The sequence below is a fragment of the Eleutherodactylus coqui genome, chromosome 4 (assembly GCF_035609145.1).
Source record: "Eleutherodactylus coqui strain aEleCoq1 chromosome 4, aEleCoq1.hap1, whole genome shotgun sequence".
Lineage (NCBI taxonomy): Eukaryota > Metazoa > Chordata > Amphibia > Anura > Eleutherodactylidae > Eleutherodactylus > Eleutherodactylus coqui.
In genome coordinates, this window is record NC_089840.1 from 54,314,468 (window position 1) to 54,341,856 (window position 27,389).

The window sequence follows — 27,389 nt, forward strand, 5'->3', positions numbered from 1 at the left end:
CGTCAGAAGTCCGGGAACTTCAATTGCTGTCAGGTAAAGTGTCAGCCGCCTATCGTTATGTGTATAGCGTTATTGTATCCCCGGCCACTATATGTATAGTGTTATTATATCCCCCGGTCACTATATGTATAGCGTTATTATATCCCCCGGTCACTATATGTATAGCGTTATTATATCTCCCGGCCATTATATGTATAGCGTTATTATATCTCCCGGCCATTATATGTATAGTGTTATTGTATCTCCCGGCCATTATATGTATAGTGTTATTATATCTCCCGGCCATTATATGTATAGTGTTATTATATCCCCCGGTCATTATATGTATGGTGTTATTATATCCCCCGGCCATTATATATATGGTGTTATCATATCCCCCGGCCATTATATATATGGTGTTATCATATCCCCCGGTCATTATATGTATAGTGTTATTATATCACCCGGTCACTATATGCATAGTGTTATTATATCCCCCCCTGGTCATTATATGTCTGGTGTTATCATATCCCCCTGGTCATTATATGTATAGTGTTATTATATCCCCCGGTCATTATATGTATAGTGTTATTATATCACCCGGTCACTATATGCATAGTGTTATTATATCCCCCCCTGGTCATTATATGTCTGGTGTTATCATATCCCCCTGGTCATTATATGTATAGTGTTATTATATCCCCCGGTCACTATATGTATAGTGTTATTATATCCCCCCCCCGGTCATTATATGTATAGTGTTATTATATCCCCCGGTCATTATATGTGTGGTATTATCATATCCTCTCCGGTCATTATATGTATAGTGTTATTATATCCTACCCCCCCTCCGGTCATTATATGTATGGTGTTATTATATCCCCCGGTCATGATATGTCTGGTCTTATCATAACCCCTCAATCATTATATGTATGGTGTTATTATATGCCCCGGCCATTATATGTATAGTGTTATTATATCCCCCCCCCCCCATGGTCATTATATGTATGGTGTTATTATCTCCTGGTCATTATAACTGCTGTGGTGTTATCTATCACTGGAACAATTATTAGTGTTATTGAGGCTGTATCCGCACGGGCTACAAATCATCGCTACACCGTGAAGCCCGCGGTTCCCGGTGGGTTCTTTCACATTGCGATGTTTTGCAGCTTTATAGTAATGCAGTGCTGGATGTCACGCTGGTCATTCTCTATCGGTGTTATTATTGCCCCCTCCTGTACTATTATAAGTAGTGTTATTACGGCGGTGATCAGTCGCTGGCGGGGAGCAGCAGGTTACTGCGGTAGATGTACATGGGGAGGCGCTGTAGTCGCTGTTTCCTTCACCTCTCTGACTCTGTAGGTGACACGATGGAGCGATACGAGGAGGTGAAACGTCTCCTGAAGACCTGGGAGGCCGACTTCTTGAAGGAACACAAGAGGAAGCCCAGCAAGGTACCGATCAGAGACTCGTCTGGTAACAGACCGCGGGACGAGTCCTGCACATTTCAGTCCATATTGGCTGCTCGGGTTGTGCAGACGGGTCATACGTGGTAAATGACGCGGGTGACAGACGAACGATCCTTCTGGCAACTTTTATACAAAAATTTCTGACAGCGCCGACTTCTTTCCCAGCGATTCTGGTGTCATCCATCATTAAAGATGATTGTTCAATGTGCAGCGACCCTCCGATTCCAAGACAAAATTCAATCCTAAGAGCAGAGGGGTCGGGGGGGAGGGGTAATGTATTACTGGTACTTGTTCCCCTGATCTGCCAGTTCTAAGTCTTGTGTTTGGGCTGTCCAAGATGGCCGAATTATTGTTTTGGTTGAAATGGTACATTTTCATCACCTTTAGATGACATTTTAGCTCTCAGCATCGCCGTGAAGGAAACCACTGCTCACATGTATCACTCCATTCAAAAGAATGGAGGTCATATTCACGCGAGTTTTGTGCGTCCTCCAACGGACAAACATACACGAGATTCGCGTTCCATTACAATATGAACTCCATTCTTTTGAATGGAGTGATACATGTGAGCAGTGTTTTCCTTCACGGCGATGCTGCCAGCTAAAAAATCGCTGCATGTCCTAGTTTTTTGCGCCCCTTGGAACCCATTACCCATATTTCAACGGGACAGACACGTCGCAGGCCGTTTGATGTGATGTTTCATATTGAAAACAATGGTAAAAGGAAAAGCACTTGCCGATCCTCCGACGCACGTGAAACAAGCGCTGGGGAATGGAATTTCAGAGAAGTGATGCAATGCGTTATTGCATAAAAAACGCCGCTAAAACGCACGTTGAGCAGCGTGATATCGGCAGAGTTTCTTGAGCACATGCAGTGTCCCCGCGGGTGCGAGGCGTTTGTGTCAAAAACGCCTCCAATCACTTCAGTACAGTTTGATAATTTGCGTGGCTTTCTGCCGTGTCGGGGGATTGGCAAGTGTTTCCCATTGTTTTCAGTGGTTAGCCTCGCATCGCACTCGCGTGAACATTGCAGGCCATGTGATGTGTTTTCCAGCCGCATTGTAAGCAAGGGAACGACCAAAGGCAGGACACGGCACGAATTTGTCGCACACTGCAATGTGAGAAAAAAACTGCTCATGTGTATGACCCCAATGCACAAGAATGGGGTTCATATTCGTGCAGGATTTACGCCTCTCGTAATGCACAAATCGTGAGCGATTTTTCCCGGCCGTGTGCAAGCGGCCTTAGTCTGATGCGTGTGGGGACCTTCAAAAGAGTCCCGACAATAGAAGCGTGCAACCCATAAGGGTAGATACAAGACGTGCCGTAATATTTCCTGCTCCTCTCACTTCTCATGGGATGCTCTTGGCTGCTCTTCGCTGGTCTTCTCCTCCGCTCTTCCTCTCTCTTTCTCCCCAGTTTAGTATTTTCCAGGTGACATAAACTGGCTTCTCACATTATGATGTTGGTCTTAATGCGATATTATTCTTTCTTGTCCGGCAGGCGGATGTAGAGGAGTCTTCTCAAGAGACACGGAGTAAGTTTGTCACTAGAACGAGAGGATGGGTGGGGGCTATGGAAGCTCCGAGATTGGAGACCATGTAAGGGACGGTCCCACATCAGGACAGATGTGGCAGTATCGCACCGGTCATGCATGAAAGTTACTGAATAATCCAAAGGACATGGGAGGACCGGAGCGGGATCGGAGGTGGTGACTAGCTGGGATGGGAGAATGGTCTCTGGCTGGAGATATTGGACTTGCTCAGCCGTAGAGATCTTATAATACGTATAACTATATATGATATTGGTGTATGTTGGTATCTTGTGACTCCTGTCTTTTTTTTTTCTCCAGATCTCTACAGAGAGTTCCGGACCCTAAAACGAGAACAACAGAGCATGGTGCCTACCCTAGAACCCAAGAGCAGCCCAGGGGCTGTTACTGAGGTGAGGAGCCTACAATCTGACCACCGGGCATTACAGATGGTGTGTGGTCCATCCCATGTTCATGTACTGACTATGGAAGCTCTTCTCCTATTCATGGACTGGTCTGATCACTGCTATCACCTGTGGCGGCTGCTCCTCATTGACCCTGATTTTTGGTTCTCTGAGTCTGTTCCCCCTACCTTACAAAGGATCAGTCAAAGCTCTCCATGTCATTTTTCTCTGGGGTTGTGGCTGTATCCTCTGTGATGCTTATGATTCTTTGGGAACAATATATGACATTGATCTGATCATTCTTGAGGCTTCTAAGGAAGGAATGCTGTCTCTTCCTTCACTACTGTTCAGGGTGTGTGGGTGTAGCCTTTTTTTTTTTTTATCAACTACTTCTCCTCCGGATAGGTCATCCGCTCAGGATCCACATTGAGCAGCTGATCCTTGGGCATGCTGTCAATGTGGACAGCGTTGGAAGCTGGTAGCGTTGTCAACATTGCAGTGGTCAGGTTTGGCACTACAGGCAGACCTCTCCTTCAAGGGGTTTTCCAGGGAGAATACTAATGATTACCTGTCCTCAGGATAGGTCATCAATAGTTGATAGGTTGGGTTCCATCACTCGGGACCCTGACCGATCAGCTGAGTGGGCGCATGCTGTTAGCGCTGCAAATACACAGGGTTTGAAGCGGAAGTATCTGCACTGACCTCTGTGTAGTGGCTGGTGCTTTTAACTGCAGGCACGGCTCTTATGGATTTCAATAAGAACTGTGCCTACAGTTACAAGCAATGACCACTACACAGAGGTCAGTGCGGGGACTTCTGCTCTGACTCCTGTGTATTTGCGGCGCTGGCAACATGTGGCCACTCAGCTGATCGGTCGGGATCCCGAGCGACGGACCCCAGCCAATCAACTATTGGTTACCTATTCTGAGGATAGGTCATCAATAGTATCCTCCCTGGAAAAAACCCTTTAATTTCAATGGGAACTGTGCTTGTAGTACCAAACCAAGCTGCTGCAATATAGACATCACTATCTGCTTCTAGTGCCGTCTACACCGACAGCGGGTCCAGAATACAGCTGATCATTGGGAATCCTGAGCAGACCTCTGCTGATGAACTATTGAGGATAGTAAAAGTCCCGGAGAACCCACAGCCACAACTGATGGGAGAAACTACAGTGATCCTTACTGGTAGCTACAGATCACGGCCTTAATGCTGATGGAGTATATTGTCCCAGTGAAGTTCACTCTGCTAATTCTAGCTAATTGATCTGCTGTAGAAAAGTGTCCCCCTCCGGAGTGTACTTTAGTATAGGGTAGAGGATGCAGTTCTTTCCTTGCCTTCTTTTTCATTAACGGTCTCTTCCTATTTCTACAACTCTTTGGAACTTTTTAAATTGTCTCTGGGGGATCCTCAACTCACGAGGTGCTATGAGGGTGGGCATGACTTATGACCTGCCTGGGTGGGCACTGCTCATGAGCTGCCTCGGGAAGGGGAAAGTTAGCTCATGAGCTGCCCTAGATGCAGGCTCCCTGTGTCTTATCCTGTTCTATTCTGTATTGGGTTATCTTTAGGATTCATGGGGACGGCATCTGAATCGCGGCAATGTGACTCCGAAGATGACCTCAGCTGAGCGGAACTCCCTGAAAGCGTCTGTTCAGTACTTTGGAATGAAGCTTAAAGCTAATATGGGAGTGAGCCTGAAAGTAAGAATAAACGTACATCACATTTATCGGCATACATAAATAACATTGTGTACTGACCCAGTAGAATGGATGATGAAAGAACTTCAAAAAAACCTGCACCCCAACTGATATTCGCAACCCAATAGTCCCTGATACCCACAAGCGCTCTGCACACCAACAATCAAGGACACGCCAACCGTACCCCCAAGTAATGATTACTGCATCTCAGTAGACTGACACATCAGCCTGTGCCTCTACATAATGATCTGTGTATCCCAGTAGATGATATACCAGTCTGTGCCCCCACATAATGATCTGGGTACCCCAGTAGATGATGATATACCAGCCTGTGTCCTCATGCAATGATCTGTGTACCCCAGTCGATGATGATACCCCAATGTGTGCCCCCATATAATGATCTGAGTACCTCAGTAGATGATACACTAGCCTGTGCCCCCACATAATCATTTGTGTACCCAAGTAGATGATGACAAACAAACTTGTTCCCCCCACATAATGATCTGTGTACCCTAGTAGATGACATAGGAGCCTGTACCCCATTAGATAACACAGCAGCCTGTTCCCCTATACACAATAATCTGTGTATCTCAGTCGATGACGATACAGCAACCTGTACCCCCACATAATGTTCTGTGTACCCCAGTAGACGATGACACACCAGCCTGTGCCCCCAATTCAGTGATCTGTGTAGCTCAGCAGATGTTACTACAGCCTATGTCCCCATCAAATGATCTATGTACTCCAATAGATGACACATCAGCCTGTGCCCCCACATAATGATCTATATACCCCAATAGATGACACATCAGCCTGTGCCCCCACATAATAATCTGTATACCCCAGTAGATGATGACTACCAGTCAGTGCCCCCTAGTAATGCTCTATGCACACAGTCCTTATTTTACTGATTAGTTTTCAGTACTGCTGCCTCTTCTCATATTATGTAATTGTTGTGTAGGATCGTCCGCTGTCATTAAAGAAGACTTATCTGCCCCAGACCCCTGTCAGTGTGACCAAAGTAGAAGCCAAGGGGTTAAGTTCACCTCCTGCTAATACTCCGGCAATGGCTGTGGATGTTTCTCCAGAATGTACAACTGAATTTCAAAACGTCTCTCTTGGAACCGAACCGCACAAGCTTAGACTAACCCCCTCCGCACAAGCAAGCCCCAGGAAGAAGCTTCACCAACTCCAAGCTAAAGTTGGGCAGCGTCTCACATCGCTAAACTCGGACTGGCTGGAGAGGTGCGAGCGGAGACTGGGGAGAGAGCAATGCCAGTTTATAGGCAGCAGAGAGAGAAAGTCTGAACCTCGTGTGGATGAGGGGTCATCTACCGATACGGGACCCTCAGACTGTTCACATGAAAAGCAGGAAACGAGAACTCTGGTATCGTTTGAGCAGATTGCAAAAAGATCTTCCTGGGAGAGCGAGTCTCCGGATACGAACCTCAAAGCAGAATCTAAGGAGGCCGCAGAAAACGGTAAAAACTTATCTGCAAGGAGCGGAGGAGAGCAGCTTCTACCCACAGTGATGGAACAGACAGCAGGGCTTTCAGAAGACTGTCGGAGAGACGTGTCGACAGCAAGAAGTGTCCAAGAGAGGAACCTCGAGGCGGAGAAACCAGGAGCCACAGAGAAGCCAGCTGAAAAGAGCGACCCCCAAAATAAAAAGCCGAAAAGTAGACGGGAGCAAATAGAGCCGTCTGCAGGGGCCATTTGTGGAGAACAGGAGGACAAGGATTGGGAGGTCCTCAAAATTGGCAAGACTGAAGTCAATGCCAGTACAACTCGAGGAAAAAGGCAGCGGAGAGGGAAGCGGCTGAGAGACACAGATTCAGAGGCCGAGGAGCACAAAAGCCACACAGAGAAGATCCGCAAGAGGCCTTCAAAGAAACCCAAGAGTGAAGGCACAGAAGAGGATCCCCCCGTGGTCGTTGCCCGAGACACAGAGAATCTGCTGGGTGAGGTGATGGAGGCGGACGATACAGTGCAGAGAGTCACTAGCAACCCTGCAAAAAGAGCCAGGTACAGTCCACACATAGTCATGTTATCTAATCTCTGCCCTCCATGCTACCACCTCATATTCACATTATGTCCCCACAGGGTCACCCCAAATCAAACGGGCAACTTTGTTAGGATCAATCTGAAGAAGAAGTCTTATGTCAAAGGGTATGCGCTGAAGGGGAATAGGTTGAGAAAACAGGTAACATGGAGTGTCTGTAGGTATTGTCTTCTCTCCATTCTGTTGTGTTGTCTCACTTGTCTTGCTGACTGTGTCTTCTGTCTCTCAGATGTGGAAGCAGAAGTGGCAGAAGAAAGGTGAGCAGTTTGGAGGAGGAGGAAGACATTTTAACCGCAGTGAGGACATTTGCTTCCGTTGTGGTCAACCTGGACATTGGGCCTCACAGTGTCCTGGGAAAGGTAGGAGCCGCTGACTGGTGTTATGTGAGGGTCCGGGCGCAAGGACCCTAGCCTCCTTAATGGTCTGTGAGATCTGAATCCTTCTGATCCTTTTATTCAGTGGTCACTGCACCTCCACCATCGGAGTCGGACGCTGCACCGGAAGAGGAGCTTGTGCTGCCCACCCTAGAAGAAGTGGCTCGAATGACAAACACTCAGATAAGGTCGGCCTGCGGTAAGTAGTCCAAGTCTGCAATGTCTGAATGTTAAAGGGGGCATTCCTCATCATGTGTCCTCTACAATGTGTGAGTAGAAGTCCTGTGTACCTACTTGCCAGAATGTGGTTGGGGACACCCTACAGCTCATCATATAATCTCTAATGTGCGATCAAAGTGCTTTTGTATCTAAAGGCCCTTTTACACGCAAAGATAATCGCTTGACTGAATTGGCGACCCTTTTGCATAAAATTACACACACAAATAATGGCTCTATCGTTGTTTAGTCGTCAAGCTGCTCAAAATACTGAACAATTTCCATTCAAATGGAGCGAATTTTGAACGGTCTGACGACTATTCTTATGCCGGCTAAAAACCAGCGCTAAACAACAAGTTAACGAATAGTGCACGACTGCCCGTGTGTACATGTAACGATTATCGCTCACTTTGGCTGTTTGAACGAATTTTGAGCGATACTCGTTGCATGTAAAAGGGCCTTAAGTAACAGGATGCGACTGGGAACACATTGCAACTCATCATGTGTCCACTGTAATGTATGATTAGAGATCCTGTGTACCTACGTGATCGGTGACACCCCGCGGCTCATCATGTGTCCTCTATAATATATGATCAGAGGTTCTTGTACTTGCGTGACCAGAAGCATCCTGCAGCTTATCATGCAGCTCCTTTAATGCTGACCTCTCTTCTACTATTCATGTTTGTTTCAGATATTAAAAATGATCCACAAGATCTCGGCCCGGATCCTGAGGTAGTGCTGGACGTTGTGAAGCCTGTGTATGAGCCAACTCCCCCTCCACCTGCAATGCAGCCTTTGTATGAGCTGGCAGAGTCTGGGCGAGTCTGCGGTAAGAACACCACCATGATGGGGGGTGACCTGATTGCTCAAGCAGGGTCTCTGTAGCTTGCAAGATGTCTAATGTTTTATCACTACTTATGTGACTCAGAAACCCCACCTGAGGTGTACAACGCCCTCCGTGAGCTCGGATACCAGAAGTTTCGTCCAGGGCAGGAGAAGGCCGTCATGAGGATCTTGTCTGGTAATGCTTCTCGTGGTATTTTTCTCTCTCTCCAATGTATCAGAGCCTCCCTAAGTCATCGGAGGGATGAGGTAGAAAAACGAGAGGACACCCATGACTAGAGCAAGCCCCTTTCTCTTATTATTGTTGGGGAAAGGAGATATTGTGGGCTGACACATATGGGTAGAGGACTCCATCTGTCAGCCCAATATCTCCTCCAGTTATCAGAGCTGGCTCTAGTCATAAATGTCCCTCTATGGTCACAGACCTCTTTCTTCTGTGTTTCAGGCCTTTCCTCCATGGTTATTCTCTCTACTGGGATGGGCAAGTCTCTATGTTATCAGCTGCCAGCGTATATGTATGCTATGAGGTCTCCGTGTATCACACTGGTCATATCACCACTGGTCTCTCTCATGGACGATCAGGTAACTTGGCTCCGTGACACACAGTCCGTCTTTGCATCACTGTTCTATAGGGTAAGAAGATGATTACTAAAGCAAATGAGAGAAGGTGTGTGGGGGTGACTTACAGAGTGGCACAGCACTGCAAGGGGGAACGTAGATGTGGGGCACAGCACTGCAAGGGGGGACGTTAATGTGGGGCATAGCACTGCAAGGGGGGACGTGGATGTGGGGCATAGCAATGCAAGGGGAGACGTGGATGTGGGGCATAGCAATGCAAGGGGAGACGTAGATCTGGGGCACAGCACTGCAAGGGGGGACGTAGATGGGGGACATAGCAATGCAAGGGGAGACGTGTGTGTGTGTGGCACAGCACTGCAAGGGGGGATGTGGATGTGAGGCATAGCAATGCAATGAGGGCCTTGTGGAAGAGTGGAGCAAATAGAAGGGGCACAACAGGAGGGGACTGGTGACTTTATGGGTTGTAGGTTTGTCTGTACTCTTGTACCAGCCTGTCACTCATCGTTTGTGTATTTGTTCTCTCTGTATTTCTTATGTATTGCACCGTGGAAGGTAAATGGTGGTCTGTCTTCTCCTCTCCACAGGTCTCCGGTCTTCCCTCAAAGCTCAAGGCTGTTTGTATTCACTCCAACATGACACGAGCTCAACGTGAAGCAGCGATGGAGAAGGTGATGTCATATAACTGTGAATGTGTATGTACAAAGACTTGTCTTTATGGTAGGGGGCTCGTTCGATTTGTGTGCGATCCAGCACCAACCCCACCGTCCCCTACTGCATCACATGTAGCCCCCAGTCCAGTCACTCCTCCTCCAGGGGTGTCCATTCCAGTGTGTTGATAAAAGTGGAAATGACTTTTCGCTGTTACCTGCATTTGCTGATGAGTTACTGCTACTACTGTAGGTCAAGAAGGGAAAGGTCCACGTCCTCCTGCTGTCACCCGAAGCCTTAGTCGGAGGAGGCCGGTCAGGCACCAGCTGCTTGCCCTCTGCTGACCAACTCCCTCCAGTTGCCTTTGCTTGCATAGATGAAGTTCATTGTGTATCTGAGTGGTCCCACAATTTCCGTCCCTGCTATCTCCGTCTCTGCAAGGTAAGTGGCCACCCTTCCATATTCGAGTCCCTGCTGTTCTGTAAGTATCTTGCAATGTCTTCTCATTGGACATCCTCATTTTTAACACCATTCATGCGTTGATTAATTCACTGATATTTATTGTAATTGTGGATCCAGAACTCCAAATCATCTGCTTCCCTTTATGCAGCCAGTTACCCAATAGATTTCTAGCTACCTACAGCCACCACCAGGGGGAGCATGTACTGAAAACGGTTACACTGAATGCCCACTTTATCAGAGACTTTGGCCCTTTTACAGTTGGAGCTTCCCAGTATGGAAATTAAACCCTTGACTCCAGAGTGCAACATAAAATCAAGTGAGCAAGTTTTCGGGGGATCAGTTTGTGTGAACCCACATTAGGATGGTAAACTTGAGTGATCTGATCAACTTTGGATGAGGCCTGGTCATCGATACTAGACTAACAAGCACCAATATTTCAAAAGTTGCCAAACTTGTTAAGCGATGTGAAGAGCATACTGATAATAGTGTGCTCCAGGAAAAACATCCGGCAAAAGGGGATACTGTGGACTTAAATAAGTCATTGACGAAAGGGGTCAGGGGAGGATGTCAAGAACCATTTTGAGAAACAAGCGCTGCACAATCAACCCAATTCCATCTTAATTAAAAATCTAGTGTTCCACCTAACATGTCTGAAAGCACATCTAGTCATTCCTTAGTAGGAGTGGGTTATAACAGTACATGACCGATTCAAGTGGCATTGCTGCCTAAGCGTACATTTATGTAGGACGACTGCCGCCCTAATAATTGCTCAATCGAGCGAATGCAAATGATGGTATACATGTCCAGCAACAGGGTGGAGAGAGATAATTTGCACACTAGTTATTTAGTTTCAGCTCACCTAATAAATACTCGTTTCTATTCTAAAGTCATCTGATGTAAAGTCGCAGCCGTTTGTATTTGAATGACTTACAAATGAATTTGCATGGAGATCCCCTTTATGACTGGTATGTCGGCAAACAACTAATGAGCAATCAGGCAAACAAGTGACACATTTGTACACTTCAACAAATTTTGAGCGATTATCTGAGCACTAATTGCTCATTATGAAGGTACCGTAGACTTCAGCAGGCAAAAGACAGCAAAAATTGAATGACTGAGCTGTGGAAAAGCATTGCCTGGTCAGAAGAATCCACATTTCTGTTGCGCTGTGCTGATGGGAGGTTAGAATTTGGTGCAAGCAGCATGAATCAATGAATTCTTTTTTATCAGGTGTCAACACTTCCGGCTGTTGGAGGTGGAGTAACGGTGTGAGGAATGTTTTCTTCACTCACCCTGGGCGCTCAAATACTTGTGGATGTTCATTGGGATAATATGGCTTACCTGCAATTCTGAAGGCCAAAGGAGGTCCAATGAGCTGCTAGCCTTGTGTTTTGAATAAAAGTGATCATTCAGTGTATATTATAGGGTTCAGTGAGAGCTGTGTATACCTGTATGCAGTTTGCTCCCCCTAGTGGTGGTTGATCTCTTCTTCATCACTGCCCCCAGTGATTATTCTGAAGTTACATAACGCTTGTGCTTGCTGTCAGGTTCTTCGGGAGCGCCTTGGTGTCCGCTGTCTTCTAGGTCTTACAGCTACGGCCACTCTGAGTACGGCACAAGACGTTGCTCGGCATCTGGAGGTCCCAGATGATGGGGACTTTCTATTGCGACTGGCTGCTGTCCCTCCAAACTTGCACCTGTCAGTGTCTATGGATCAGGATCGGGACAAGGTAATTCCTACATGGCTGAGGTTTCTATTATTCCCATAACACCCGTGGCAATAATCGATTTATGTGAAACAATAAGTGGCCTCCATCTCCTACTTACAGGGTCAGTAGAGAGTTGAGACCTGTTACAACTTACTATAGTAACATGAGGTTGTGGATTTACAGCCCCAAATACGACTTTTTCAGAGTCACGCACTCTCTTATACACGTCTATGACAGAGCACGCTCACGGGACTCTGAAATAAGTCAGATTTTCGTCTGGCGTGCGGTCTTCAGAAGATGACAGGTTCCCTTTAAAATATGGCCGTCTGCATAAGGCCTTAAGCTGTCTCTTCTCTCCTTTTGGGCTCTTGCCACTCTCACTCTCTGGTCTCTTTCCTTTTCTCATGCTCCTTTGGCTTCTCTTCTCTCTTTTTTAGGCTCTTGTCAGGCTTTTGAAGGAAGAGCGATTTGGAAGTCTGGACTCGATAATTGTATATTGTACACGAAGAGAAGAGACTCAGCGCCTAGCGGCCATGCTGCGCACCTGTCTGCAGGGGGTAATCGTGACTAAAATAGAGAATGATGAGGGTAATGCCTCACAGGACAAGAAGAAGATGCAAGGTGAGATCTGTGCAATGATAGGACCATCTTATCATTGCACATATGAAATTAATGTTAATAGTGTGTTATATTGGGGGTTCTTTGGACCATCGATGGTCACCTGATGTATTACTACAGTAACAGTAAATTCTCTGTGCAGCCCGGAAGAAGATTCGTCGGCCGTTGAAGTGGTTGGCAGACTCGTATCACGCTGGTCTGTCCTCTGCTGAGCGTCGTCGGGTGCAGAACAACTTCATGAGTGGCCAGCTGCGGATCGTTGTGGCCACAGTTGCCTTTGGAATGGGTCTGGACAAGTCTGATGTCAGGGGGATCGTCCACTATAATATGCCCAAAAACTTTGAGAGCTATGTCCAAGAGATCGGAAGAGCTGGGAGAGATGGTAAAGATGCTCATTGTCACCTCTTCCTGGACCCTGAGGTAAGTGCTGATCCCTGGAGAAAATAGTGGCTGCAGTTCACTTTGCTTCTCAGGTTCTTGGTGTCATAATTTACAGCCATGTGGATTATTTATATTATTCAATGTGGGATTATATATATGACGTTCACTTGTTAGGGGATTACTAGCACCAGTGTTTCTGGTGGCACAATGCAGCACTAACTAATATAATATAGTGAAAGGAATTAGAGTTGGTCACAGGTCCTAAACCAGCAGAGCCGGACAGCAGCCGTGTGCTTACAGGACCTATGATGATGTCACGGGGGCTCTGAGCTCTGCCCCTGATCACACGACAATGACATCATCACAGGTCCTGTAAGCACATGGCTGCAGTCAGAGTCGGCATGTTTCCAGACCTGTGATGACGTTACCATTATGTGATTAGGGGCGGAGCTCAGAGCCCCGGTGATGTCTTCACAGGTCCTAAACCATCAGAGCCGAACCGCAGCTATAAGCTTACAGGACCTGTGATGAGGTCCCTGTCATGCGATCAGTCACCAGGGCTCTGAGCTCTGCCCATGACCACACGACGGTGACATCATCACATGTCCTATAAGCACACAGCTGCTGTCAGGCTCTGCATGTTTTAGGACCTGTGATGACGTCACTGTCATGTGATCAGGGGGCAAAGCTCAGAGCCCTGGTGCCTGATCACATGACAGTGACATTGTCACATGTAACTCACACATCTCTCACGGACAGGTGGTCGTTAGTAGTATTTTGATGGTTGTATTAATTGATCGGGGATATATGATACACTGGAATCTGGGGTCACTATGCAGTTGTATAGGGGGGGGGTTAGGGTCAGTGTGAGATTATAAATACGTGGGTGTATTAAGCGAGGTGGGATATTGTATACTTTTGGGTGTTTTGTGGGTTTATATAGAGGGATTAGTGTCAGTTTCTGATGATAAATATTTGTCATTTATTGTGATGCTATAGTAAAACCTCTGTAATGTTTGCAGTCACAGGATCTAGACGAGCTTCGCCGCCATGTGTATGCGGATTCTGTGGATTATTTTATGGTGAAGAAGCTCGTGCAGAGAGTGTTCCCTACGTGCCGATGTCAGGAGCTAGAGAGTAAGCGGGAGGCGCTGAGCAGGGTGAGTAGGCTCTCAGACAAGCTCCATTATTTGGGATTGTCCTTCTATAGTTGCTGGCCTGCAACTGGTAGCTGCTATGTTCCAGTCTTCTCATGATTTGCTTTCCTGCAGGACTACGAGGTGGATGATGCTGAGATGATTGAATTCCTGGAGCAATGTGAAAATGGAGAAGGGAAAGAGAGTTCATTGAATGCTACGGAGTTGCAGGTGGAGCGTGTCTGCCACGGACACGAGCGAGCACTGCCTATAGAGGAGACGGTGCAGGCACTAGATGTCAGAGAAGAAAGTGAGTGAGCAGGGTTAACTGAGAGCGTTCTTCAGGCTTTGCATCATCTGCGAGACCTGAGACACTTGTGGACTCTCGGACTGATGAAAGGGTTAATAATCCATTATATTGTATTGTTGTAAACTCCACCCATAGCATTACATGTAGGTCAGCCATGTTTACTGTCTAGAGCAGCCTATGACGGCCATATTATGGTCATAGACAATTGTGGCCCAAATACACATTCAATAGCTGTTGATAGAGATGAGCGAGTAGTGCCTTAGCCGAGTATCTCCCCGCTCGTCTCTAAAGATTCGGGGACCGGCGTGGGTGACAGGTGAGTTGCGGCGGGAAGCGGGGGAGAGAGGGAGAGAGAGATCTCCCCTCCGTTCCTCCCCGCCGGCCCCCGAATCTTTAGAGACGAGCGGGGAGATACTTGGCTAAGGCACTAATCGCTCGAGTAATGTGCTTTAGCGAGTATACTCACTCATCTCTAGCTGTTGACCAAACGTTCATTCAGCCGAAAGCTATTTCTCCCGAATGCCTCAAACGCGTTGTGTGTTTTGTGGTGAAGCCGTAGTCAGACACCTGGTGGTGGCGTATTTGTGAAGGAAACAAAAGCATCAGATGTTGAAATTTACCATGTGGGACCCTACTTTTCTCTAATATTATCTGTCAATGGAAAGTTAAGAGGTCCCCATTCAAACATTGTCCGGTCCTGCCAAAATCAGTGAGTTTGGACGACTAAAGTCTAATGTGGATGGGGCCCTTTTGATCAGTATGTATGTCTCCATTTAGATCTTATATAGTCAAGTATGTGTCTATAGTATTTACTCATCACTCCACCTCTATATATGTGATCTATAGTATCTACTTCTCACTCCATCTCCGATATGGACAGTTTTGAGTGCCATTCGGCTCTTGCTCTCTCTCCGTATATAACGCTGTGACCCCTTTCTTCCATTAGGTATTGAGACCCTTCTGTGTTATTTAGAGCTCCACAATTGCCGCTGGCTGGAGCTTCTGCACCCCACGCTGTGCACATGTCGTGTTACATGCTACAGTGGCCCCCAACAACTCCATCGTTTGGCCCGCAGGTAATGACATTTGCCGTTATCAGTGATGTATGACCAACTGGGGGCGTTTTATATAGTGACGTAGTGATTAATCAACCAGTAATGTGGACCCCTCTTCTTCAGAACCTGGAACTGTTATTGCTTATTGTCCATGTCACTCTGCCTGTTTGCCTGCATGCTTCTGATTGCTTTTCCCATCACAGTTGCCCCCCTGTGGCAGTCGCTCTCGCCCGTGAACGTCTTTCTGGAGTTGATCACACACACGTAAGCTCTGTGGAGTTTAATGTAGTTGAGCTTGCAGACTCTATGGGCTGGGAAGTAGTCCCGGTGAAGAAAGCGTTACGAGATCTGCAGTGGAATTCTTCAACCACAGGCGGTAAGTACCATCATGCTGATGGTAGTTGTGAATGTCTTGTATCCTGTGTGCCCAGCAAAGCAATGATTGGATCCAGTTCTACCCTTACACCTGTTTTGTGTTCATATAGCACGCATAACTATGAAATGGGTCATGGGTTAGGCACCCGGGTAGCAGGTTACATGATAGTGCAGCGACTGACAGACAGAGGCCCTGGCATGGGCAAAGGGCTGCTTATGCGGCTCACGCTACCTCTTTTTGCTACAGCCTGCCTCCACCATTCTGTCGGCTTCCATAGCTGTTTTCAGCATCGACCTTGAGCTGCTGTTATCTTCCATGGTGGCTGGCCTCCGCCACTTTAAATGCTGCGGCTGTAAAAGTTGTTGTGGCCTCTCTGTGCTGCGTCACACTTCGAGGCTGTGGCACAGATCTGTATCTTTTATATGGTGCACCTACTGCGCTGAGACGTTTCTCACTGCTTTGGGGAGGCGCGGGGGCTTAGCACCTGCATTCATTTCTCTAGCAAGAGGCTGTATTTTCACATTGTGGTGGAGGAGATGGATGTGCTCCTTTACCTCCGGGTATTGCTATACAGATAGTCCCCTACTTGCGAACATTCGAGTTATGAATTTCGCTAGATACGAACTATCTGTTCTGCACAGTATGATGTAATGCTACGGCATTACATCATGCTGTGCAGGGACCGGGCAGGCTTCTATCAAGCCTGATAGAAGCCTGTTCGGTCAGATCACGGCTGCTAGGCAGCCGGGGACCTCCTGAAAGGCCCTAGGGCTGTTTACGCAGAGCGCCTATCAAGCCGTGCGCTTGATGGGCACTCTGCATAGGCAGCCCTGGGGCCTTTCAGGAGGTCCCCGGCTGCCTAGCAAACCACACAGCGTCTCGCGATCTCATCGTGGGACGCTGTACGGGCCCCCTGGACGGCGGGTGCAGGCTGTTCTTACAGCGGGCACCCGGCGGCAACAGTTCCGACGAGCCGCGCCGCTCATCAGAACTGTTAACACTTTAAATACCGCTGTCAGAGCGGTATTTAAAGTGTTAACAGTTCCGACAAGCGGCGCGGCTCGTCGGAACTGCTGCTGCCGGGAGTCCGCTGTAAGAACAGCCGGCACCCGACGTTGTATGGAGCGGGATCCACCCGCGATCCCGCTCCATACAAGCATATGTTCGACTTGCGAACAGGATCCTGGAACAGAACCTGTTCGCAAGTCGGGGACCATCTGTATGCTTGTTTCCTCCTCTGCTTGTATCCTATTAGTATCCTAGTAAGCTTATAGTTCACTGGCCCCAGATGATATTTGCACCAACCTCAGTTCTACAATTCAGTGGAGGCCTCAGAAGTAGCATGGGTACATTCCCCATCTGCACATCAACCTTCATCTTGAGTAGTCCTAGTGATGTGATGAGGCATACGTATTTTTCTACACGTATCTCGCAACCCATCATAACCCGATTTGATGCTGTAGTCATAGTGATTTTTGGGTTATGGGAATCCTTACCCCTTAGCTGAGGTCGGGTATGGTGGGTGCTCAGTAAGGACGGGAGCCTATTAACAGCATCGGCTTGTAGATGGCTGTATAGCCATGTTATAAGGCTGTGACTACATTTCTAGTGGGCGATGATTGCGGCTCCCTGAGCTCCTTCCCTGCCACTGTTCTTGCAGCGGTGCTGATCATTGTATGATGGGGTAAACATTGCAATGACGCTGACCTCCAGTGCGCTCTTATAGGCACATTTCATCAGCGTGGAGATACATCGCTGCACCTGGTGTAGGCGCCGTTGTGTCCTCTTTAGGTTATCACTCAGCATGCAAGCTTCAGTATTCCCACATAATATATAATCCTGTATATCATTGGTTTTGTCCCAGGACTTCGAGGCACAGGCAGGAGCGGAATACTGGTGGAGTTCAGTAACTTTTCCTTCCACTTTCGGTCCTTTGGTGACCTCACAAATGAGGAGCTGGAAGAAGTTTGTGATTTCCTTCACCAGAAAGTGACATCACGAGAGGCAACCGCACTGAGACAGCTGAAGTGTTGTTACAGAGTGTTCCGTAGGTGTGTAGTTCACCGCCCCAGCATGGTGTCTGCATCAGGTGGTATGCCAGTGGGGAACTCTGGACATGGCTAACGCTGCCCCTACACAAGATGCTGTTAAATCGGCCCAGCTTGTTTATGGTTAATTCACTTTAGGGGGATTATGTCTTACATCCAGCAGAAATCCTCTCCCTTCATCCTCTCATCTCACCTTTTCCTCGCTTTTGTTCTCTCTCCTTTTTCTTCTTTCCCCTTTTGTTCTCTCTCCTTTTTCTTCTTTCCCCTTTTGTTCTCTCCCTCCCTTTCCCTTTACTTCCTCTTCCCATCTTCTTTCTTCTCCTTTGTTTCCCTCTGCTCCGTCACCTCCCCTTCACTCTTTCCATGTTTCCTCCCAGTCCCTCCTCACTTTTCTCTTAGGCTATGTTCACACGGCGAAGTCCAATGTGGTCTTTTCTGCGCAGATTCCGCCTCTAAAGCCATGATAGAAGCCGGTTGCAGATCTGCACTCGCATTAAGCCCATGTGAATAGGCAAACCTCATGTAGAATTTCCAACATGGATTCCATTTTGATCAACATTTGTGACGTGGATTAAAAATCTATGTTGTGAAAATAGTGACCCAAACTCCTATTCAAATGAATGGGACGTGGACTTCCATGAGGAATACGCTCCAAAATCCACTGTATGGGCATACCCTTACCTTCTCCCCTTTTCTTGTCTACCCCTTTCTTCTCTCCTTTGTGCTTGCATTTATCCTCTCTTTCCTCTGCTTTTCCCTCCCCCCCATCCCGTTCTCTCACTGCCCCCTCTCTTCTCTTCTCCACCTTCTCCCACGTCTTCTTCCATCCTTCTTCCGTTTGTATTGTCCACTGCTTGAGACCCCAGTAATGTCATCCCTTTCAGATCCCCGGCACATAGTGATATCTTAGCAGTTAGCCTTGTGTCTGACGTATGACATCTTTCCCTCTTGTGTCAGTGTGGCATACAGGAGCAGCGGAGCTTGTGCTGAGAAGCTGAACCTTGAGCGCAGTGAGCAGCTAAAGACCCTCATCCTCCGCTACTTTGAGGGGCATAATCCTCTGGACGACGCTGAAGATAACGAGTCTGCAGATGACCTCAGTCAGGTGAAGGTGTGTGTACTGCATGCGACGTCTTCTGATCTCCCCTCATATAATGTCACCTTATTATCACTTTCTAATGACATAATCCATAGAAAGTGTCAGTCGCATCTGAGCACTGGAGCTCACATTCTAAGGCCGGGCTCACACGAGCGTATCTCACAGTGTACTGCCCGCGAAAGACGTGCGCGGCACACAGCAAATACACAATGACATTGCGTACTTGATGCGTGAACCCAATCGCCATGTACTGTCTTGGCATGTATGCGCATGTAATACACGTCAACATAGGACGTGCTGAGATTTTTCTTGCGTACATATTTTGCGCAATTCTTGTGAGCGGCAACATGGCAGCCTATTGGTACAGAGTGAAAAATATTCTATACTAACACGCTCAAGTGACCCTGGCCTAAGGCACTTTGATGGACAGAATATCTCTTATCCAGGGTTATGGGGACGCCTTCACTTTTCAGGGGTTTAGGTCCCTTTTGTTCAGGTCACTTCTAAGTTGAAAACTCTGAAGTCTTGTAAGGCGTTTCTAAGGCAGCATATTCCCTGGATACATTCCTGTTCCCACTATACAAAGAGATGCTATGTAACGGGGTAGAAAGTACTGTTGTGGCGAAGTGTAGGAAGTCGGCAACTGATGATTGAGAAGGGACAAATACCCTACAAATGACCCAAACGGCATTGTCTTTTGTGGTTGTGCAAGCTGCTGATGCAATGCTGACTCTATCTCAAAGGTTAGGGTTAATTATTTTGGGGATAGTTTTTATTAAATCAACCTTAATCCTAAATATCTCATCTTTATAGTTAAACTAGCTAATATACCCGGCTTCGACCGAGTTAATTTGGTACTGGTGTTTATCTGGTGTTCACACGGAAAATCTTATGAAGTCGTGGTTACTTTAGAGATACTGAGGAAAAACATATGTTCACCATTTTGCATAGTTCTCTGCGTTACCCAGGAAACACCACGGGAGGCAACCATGCGACGTTTCCTTTATATAAAATGACATCAGGAAGTGAGAGAATTAGATTCCGTACGTAAAATTTGAACGCTAATCCTTTTGCGCTTAGAATTGAATAATCGATTTGGGACCCATTAACTTTTCCTATTTAAGACATAATCAATGCTTGTGCCAAATTTCATGTTTCTACGACATCGGGAAGTTGGGGAATCAGTGGTGAGTCAGTAAGGCAGTCAGTCAGTCAGGGCTTTCGTCTTTATATATATATATATATATATTAAAACCGCATGTGGACGTGGCTTAGCCATGTGTGTCCAAACGCAACGTCTGGCTTCACCCTTACAGATGGCTGTCATTGGGTTTTTGGCTTCTTAAATCGATAATCCTACATATGCTTTGTGCCTGTGTTTTTTGTTATGGGTAAGCTGGTGCTATCAGTGGGCAGGTAGGGTTGGGGCTGATTATATCGGCTGTGGTAGGTTTGGTTATATCTGTTGTGACACATGATGCCTGGTTTCTGCCTTTTCATTAGGCTGAAGACTGGAAAGTACAGGTCTGCAGCGATGTTCGACTTTTCCTCTCTATTCGCCAGGATGAACGCTTTTCTGGAAGAGCCCTTGCCCGTATTTTCCATGGGATAGGTAAGTGACTTCCTTGTTAGAAGTATTTCTGTATTAAAGGGGTTTTCCAGGACTTTTTTTTTTCTGGATAGGTCATCAATATCAGATTTTTTCTATAAGTGGGTGTCCTGTTAAGAGCACAATGGGCAATCCTGAGAGAGATGAGAAAAAACCCAAGGGTAACATCAAGAGGCCCACAGAAAACTCTCTGCTAAATGGTATTCCGGGATTTTTACTATTGGTGACCTAACCTCAGGATAGGTCATCAATAGTTGATTGACTGAGGTCTGCCAATCGGGATCCCTGCTGATCAGCTCATCATCCGGCCTGCTGCACTGATAGTGGACCGGAGGTCGTCATTGGTGGTCAGGGCCGTAAGTGTAATAGCCAGCTTCACTCCCATTGAAATCAGTGGAAGCGATCCCTCCTATTACACTTCCGACTCTGACCGCAGTGAAGAGCTAGAAGCGTATTAGCAGCCTTTTCTCCCATTTATTTTCAATGAGAATGAAGCTGGTTATTGCATTTCCGGACCTAACCACTGATGCCAAGTCTGGCCTTGCTGCACTGGCGCAACATTAAAAACACGTGGAACACATCTTGCCGCCGATGTCGGGAGACAGCAGAGTGAATATAGATCCTTTTTATTTCACAGATTTAAAAACTGGGCAGCACATTTCACTGCCACGGACCGGCAACTTCATCAGGCCTTGTCAGTGCACAGTAATAAATAGGTGGACATTTACATTCTGGCAGGCGGGTGAAGCATCACAGCGGGTCATAGGTCAATCATGCTATCTCCTGCCTCCGCTAACTTACAATGCGAAAAAGTAAAACTTACATGCTTGTATATCTTGCCTACAGATAAAAATGAGGAAAATGGGAAAAACTCCCCCCGTCTCAGGAGTCACCCTTTTCCCCGGCCCCGTCTTTTCCCAAATCTTCCCAATCCCCCCTTTATTCAGGCTCGGCCCTGGCCAGGCCGTTAGTATTCTGTTGCTTTCAATTAACAGTCTAGCTTCAAGATTGGACCAGGACACTAAGGAGAAGATTACTCAAAATTAGAATTTTAGCCATGTTTTCTTCTCTCATTGCGAACTGCTTTTGTTGTGCATTAATGAGACTGTGATGCATTCCAGTTAAATGTTTATTGCATAATTCTAAAATTTCAAATAAAAATTACAGTAAAAAAAAGAATGAGATAAAAGAATAGAACAAAATGTATAGAATATATAAAAGATATTTAAAAGTCTGTTGCTGTTAGATACATTTTGAATAAAATGGCATAAAAATGATTTATTAAGGCTAAAAGCATGCAAATTATATTTTTTTTCTAATTTAAAATACATTAATTACTCATTTAAAATGATCAGATTTTTCATTTGACGGTAACCAGAGTTATTTCCATTAAGTTGTATGGCAGAAGCTATAGCCTCCTTCACCAGTAGGTGTCACTATATTTCTATTATCACTGTTAAAAAGTAAATTTGTATTGATTTAATCTATTATTATTCAGTATCTCTTACAAGCTAGTACACTCAATAGGAACTATGGATGGGTCATTATTATTATTTTTCATTTTTTAAACTAGTAAACAAATCATTATATATATATATATATATATATATATATATATATATGAATGAATGAACTTCCCTAATATAAATTTATGTGTTTAATTGAATAAATGACTTCTACTTAAATTAATTTAAGACTGGATACATAAATAATTCCTAAATATATGTGTATATAAAGAAGAATCCTACCTGACAAAAGTTAGATATATTATGTATATTTTTTCCTCTTCTAAATTATGTACTATTTTTCTAAATTACATAAAAACCAAGATAAACACCAGATACACGGAATTCATAAAAGCAATTATTTGAAAATAAAAAAAAAAATATGTGTGTGTGTGTGTGTGTGTATAGATAGATAGATAGATAGATAGATCAAAGATCCAAATAAAGGTAGTTATTGGAAAAAAGTAAATCAAGTTCTTGAAAGATGTAAGCGATCCTTATACTCATATGCGAGGCTCATAACTGCCTTGATTTTAATTATTAATTGTACTGTCTGCCATCTCATTTAAGCCGTCTGGTTGAAGAGTTTGTAACCCACAGATCCAATAGCTTTCTCTTTTATATAAAGCTTCAAATCTGTTATTACAGGTTTCAGGAATGCGATCGTTGGGTACAATAGAATCCGCTTCGTAATTATGGCGAGAAACGTCATGCGCCAAACAGCCGTTTCCAATGTTCTATTTGTGTTGGATTAATGGGTGCCTGAGATCCTGCACTGTCCGTCTCGCATACAGTAATCGCCAAGCACATACTTAGTGGCACAGTTTAGAGTGGAGTTAATATAAAAACCCTTCCCTTAATTCTAGATGTAATACTGGCGATCCCGCCCCTGATGGATAAACCACATTGACGGTTTCTCGCTGCGTTTTTCACTAGAGGTGGCTGCTGTGTTATTGGTGTATTTCTTTGGCTAGCTGGGGAGCAGTATGTTTAAGGCTGGTGCTCTCCTATATGTGTATACAACACTGTTCGGGGTGATCTCCTTCAGCGGCGCCTCTTTTTTTCAGAATATGCCAGAGTTGTTTTAGAAGTAGATATAAGTGCGGCAGGCAGCAGAATATTGTAAAAATATCAAACTCAACTTGATAAAGACCATTACTGGTCAAAACGTCGCTATTTTATCAACAATGGAAGAATAAAGTTTTGCTATTTTTACAATATTCTGCTTTTATTTTACTTCAGCGGTATAATATATACCAACTAGAGATGAGCGAACGTACTCGGATAAGCACTACTCGTCCGAGTAATGTGCTTTATCCGAGTACCGCTGTACTCGTCTTGAAAGATTCGGGGCGCTCCGCTACTGACAGGTGAGTCGCAGCGGGGCAGAGCGGGCGGGAGAGAAGGAGAGAAAGATCTCCCCTCCGTTCCTCCCCGCTCTCCCCTGCAGCTCCCCGCTCCGCAGCGCGTCCCGAATCTTTCAGGACGAGTACAGCGGTACTCGGATAAGGCACATTACTCGGACGAGTAGTGCTTATCCGAGTACGTTCGTTCATCTCTAATAACAACCAATCACAGCGCAGCTTTTATTTTACCTCAGCTGTGTAAGAAATGAAAGCTGGTCTGTACGGCACAACCAGACCAGCAAAAGATGACCGGACCAAAACCGTCGTGTACAGAACTGCGCTGACAGCAGATTGCGGTTACATTCCTTTCACTATTTCAACTTTTTACGTTTCAATATACAGCAAAACACAGAATAGATTAAAAAAAAATACAAATTCCACGCGGACGCAGTCGGGGGTAACAAGCTGGTGTAGTTATAAGATTCTATTTAAACGTATCTGATGACTTGATCGTCTTCTTTCTCACCTGTAGACATTGTTCTTGGCTCAACTGTCTTACGTGTTGAATCGCATCTTGCACTAAGCTTGTTGGTAGCCTTTTTTGGAAGAAGAAATCTTGGATTATTGATGTTTGACTGTGGAAGATCTCGTCCTTGGAACAATTTTTACGTCTCCTCCAGAATTGACTATAGAGAATGTTACATAGCTATTTGTAGTAATGGCTACGATTGAACGGCAGATAATTGTTTTTTTTTTTATGTACCAATTTAAAATATACGGGGGTGGCAATGGTCAAATTATCTCAGAGAATGTTGATATCTAAAAAAAAAAGCATACTTTCAGAGGTAACGTCAAGGCTTAGCTGTCGCCTCTCCAAATTAGAAAAAGATCATCTGCATTTCTCCTACAAAATACTAGGTGACCTCTCTGGGAATTTCTGTAGCATATAAAAAGTTGTTTTCAAAAACCCCCATAAAGAGATTTGCGTAAGTCGGGGCTACCTGTGTCGCCATGGCTGTCCCAACTCCATTGTATGTAAAGAACTTATTGTAAAGAATTGTTTTCAGACAGTCTAACTAAACACCCTTCTATCGGGGTTGATCGTAGGGTCATTGGAAAGGAATTTATTAGTGTTTAAACCTCATTTGCCACTTTCTGCCCAAGCACCCAATTTTCCCAGATCTATTGTAACTGCATTCTGCCCTTTCGTGTTAATTTCTTTACACAGTTTTGTAACATCTGCAAATATTGATATTTTACTGTATAATCCTTCTACCAGGTCATTAATAAATATATTAAAAAGAAGAGGGCGCAGTACTACCCCCTGTGGTACCCCACTAGTAACTGTGACTCATTCAGGTTATGCACATTTATAACCCCCCTCTGCTTTCTATCACGGAGACAGTTACTTACCCACTTACACACATTCTCATCCAGATGAAGCATTCTTATTTTATATATCAACTTTTTATGCGACGCAGTATCAAATGCTTTGGAAATGTCCAGATACACAAGATCCAGTGACTCTCTCCAGTCCAGTCTAGAACTTACCTCCTCGTAGAAGCTGACCAGGTTTGTTTGACAGGAGCGAGCTCTCATAAACCCATGCTGATAAGGAGTTATACCGCTATCTCCCTTAATTTATTCCAAGATAGCATCTCTTAGAAACCCTTCAAACATTTTACCCACAATAGAAGTAAAGGTCCCTTTAGACGGGACGAATGTCTGGCAAACGATGCTCGACACTCGTCCCACCACATACTCGCTCTTGTGCTGCTACGCGGGAGCTAGTATCGCTGGCCCACAGCTCATCATTCAGTGTAAATAGCAGCTATTCAGTATTGAACAGCCACTATGTTAAGTCAATGGAGAGGGGTGGGGGAGAGCGAAGAGAGAAACCTCCTGCAGCCACCCCGCTCCCCTTGCTGGCCGTTTTATGAGCGAGCCAGCTATACTAGCTCGCATGTGACAGCATGGGAGCGAGTGTATGCGGGGTTGAGTGTCGGGCAGCATTTGCCCGACATTCGTCCCATCTAAAGAGACCTTAAGACTTACCGGCCTGTAATTTCCAGGTTCACTTTTCGACACCTTTTTGAATATTGACTACACATTGATTATGCCTAATCCAATGGAACAGACCCAGTCACTATAGAGTCCTTACATATAAGAAACAATGGTCTGTCTATTACATTACTTAATTCCCTTAGAACCCGGGGGTGTATGCCATCAGGACCTGGAGATTTCTCTATTATGATTTTTTTAAGGTCAGCTCTGCACTACTTCTTGGGTTAGAATGGTGACTTTTTTTGGAGAGTTTATGCTATCATTCTGCATTTCATCTAACATTTCATTTTCCTTTGTGAATACACTGGAGAAAAAAATATTTAATAGATTTGCTTTCTCATCATTGCAATTTTTTCCTACATTATTTATTAAAGGGCCAAAACTTTCAGTATTAGGGCTTCTTCCCACGGACGGATTTCCGCCACGTAATACGCGGCGAAAAATCCGCTGGGTTTTTACCGCAGCTATTAGGTTCTATTGAACCTAATAGCTCAATGCTCACGGTGCGGAATTCCATTGCGGAATTCCGCACTGTGAAATCACCCGACCTCACCCGCGGCATGCTTTATTTGCCGCGGGTGTATGCGCGGACGGCTTCCATTGCAGTCAGTGGAAGCCGTCCGTCACGCTATCTTCCGCTGTAGCACAGCGAAAGATAGCGTGAAACCGCTTCCCTGCCAGCCGCGTCATGTGACGCTGTGGGTGTTGTTATATGACGTGGCCGGCGCGTCACATGACGCTGCGGCACGTCACGCGCTCTATTGCGCATGCGCGCCGAAGCATCATGCGGGACGTAGGACGCCGGATCCGGAGGTAAGTATTGGGGTCTCTGGGGGGCGCCGTGACGGGCTCCGCCGCGGACATCTGCGGCAGAGCCCATCACGGCCGTGTGAAGCCGGCCTTAATCTTTTTACTCTTTATATAGTTGAAGAACAGTTTAGTTTTTCCCCTGTAGTGTTTTAGTGCTTCTTTGCTGCTTTCTTGTTTTAGTAGTTTAAACGCTTTCTTTTTGCAATTTTTTTGCCTGCTTTACATCTTTATTGATTGCAATTGGTTTTCTCTCATTCTAATTCCTTTCTTCCTGTAAGGTATGAGCCTCTCAGGGTAAGTATTTAAAATATTTTTAAACATTTCCTATTTATTGTCTGCACTTTTTTTTTCTGAGGACATTCCCAATCAATAAGGCTAAGGGCATCTCTGAGCTGGTCAGTATTTCCCAGGTGCCCATCAACTTGCTGCTAAAAGGCGATGTGCAGGTTATTAAATTCAAGGCTTCACCTTTTCTTCTTGTACTGTAGTTGATTACTTATTGTGCTCAGTAGAGGGCATGAGCAGCACAACTGTTAGTTATGTTGGGCTTGCCTATAATTGTCACTTGGCTAACAATCGGACCCCATTTTAAGAATCAACACAGAAATTCAGGAAATACTAAAGGGTTCACTTATTTTTCTGGCATCTGTATATATGTGCAGGAGCATCCGAGTAGTCACCGGCCATTACCTCTGGTATCATACCTGAATCATGTCGTTGTGACTTTTGTATATTAATCCTGGAACTTCCACTGCGGATGAACAGGCGGGCCTCTTAATGTTACGTTTGTCCCATAGGCAGCCCATGTTACCCTGCCCAGATTTATGGAAGAGATCGAAGATTTTGGAGGAAATATCTCCACTTGGACTTTAACAAAGTTATGCAACTCTGTAAGGAGGAAATGATCAGACTGAAATAACTCCAGCAATGTGCTGAAGGATCTGAAGTAACGAGGCAGCGGAGTCCCGCGACTGTAAAGTATTGTATAGTAACTTGATTGTAATGTGGCAATTTTCTATTTATTTCTGTTTTTTTCTAATAAAATGGGAAACAATGA

General features: G+C 45.6%; 1 protein-coding gene across 1 annotated transcript; it reads left to right on the forward strand.

Annotated features, from left to right (window-relative positions):
* The first annotated feature begins 18 nt into the window (after nt 1-18).
* On the forward strand, nt 19-27,389 carry RECQL4 (RecQ like helicase 4). Its single transcript, XM_066599461.1, has 25 exons — nt 19-33; nt 1,342-1,433; nt 2,951-2,984; nt 3,300-3,391; nt 4,954-5,085; nt 6,044-7,107; nt 7,186-7,285; nt 7,374-7,503; nt 7,604-7,717; nt 8,426-8,563; nt 8,663-8,755; nt 9,023-9,159; nt 9,741-9,824; nt 10,057-10,245; nt 11,814-11,996; nt 12,413-12,596; nt 12,736-13,013; nt 13,997-14,134; nt 14,246-14,420; nt 15,367-15,496; nt 15,679-15,851; nt 17,716-17,902; nt 18,857-19,010; nt 20,502-20,610; nt 27,130-27,389. Exons 2-25 carry the CDS (start codon nt 1,350-1,352, stop codon nt 27,249-27,251), a joined length of 4,224 nt encoding a protein of 1,407 aa, XP_066455558.1. The 5' UTR covers nt 19-33; nt 1,342-1,349; the 3' UTR covers nt 27,252-27,389.

Coding starts and splice junctions, on each gene's coding strand:
- RECQL4 (XM_066599461.1), top strand. CDS start 1,350: ATGGAGCGATACGAGGAGGTGAAACGTCTCCTGAAGACCTGGGAGGCC. Junction 7,108..7,185: donor AACCCTGCAAAAAGAGCCAG/GTACAGTCCACA, acceptor ATGTCCCCACAG/GGTCACCCCAAATCAAACGG. Junction 10,246..11,813: donor GCTATCTCCGTCTCTGCAAG/GTAAGTGGCCAC, acceptor GCTTGCTGTCAG/GTTCTTCGGGAGCGCCTTGG.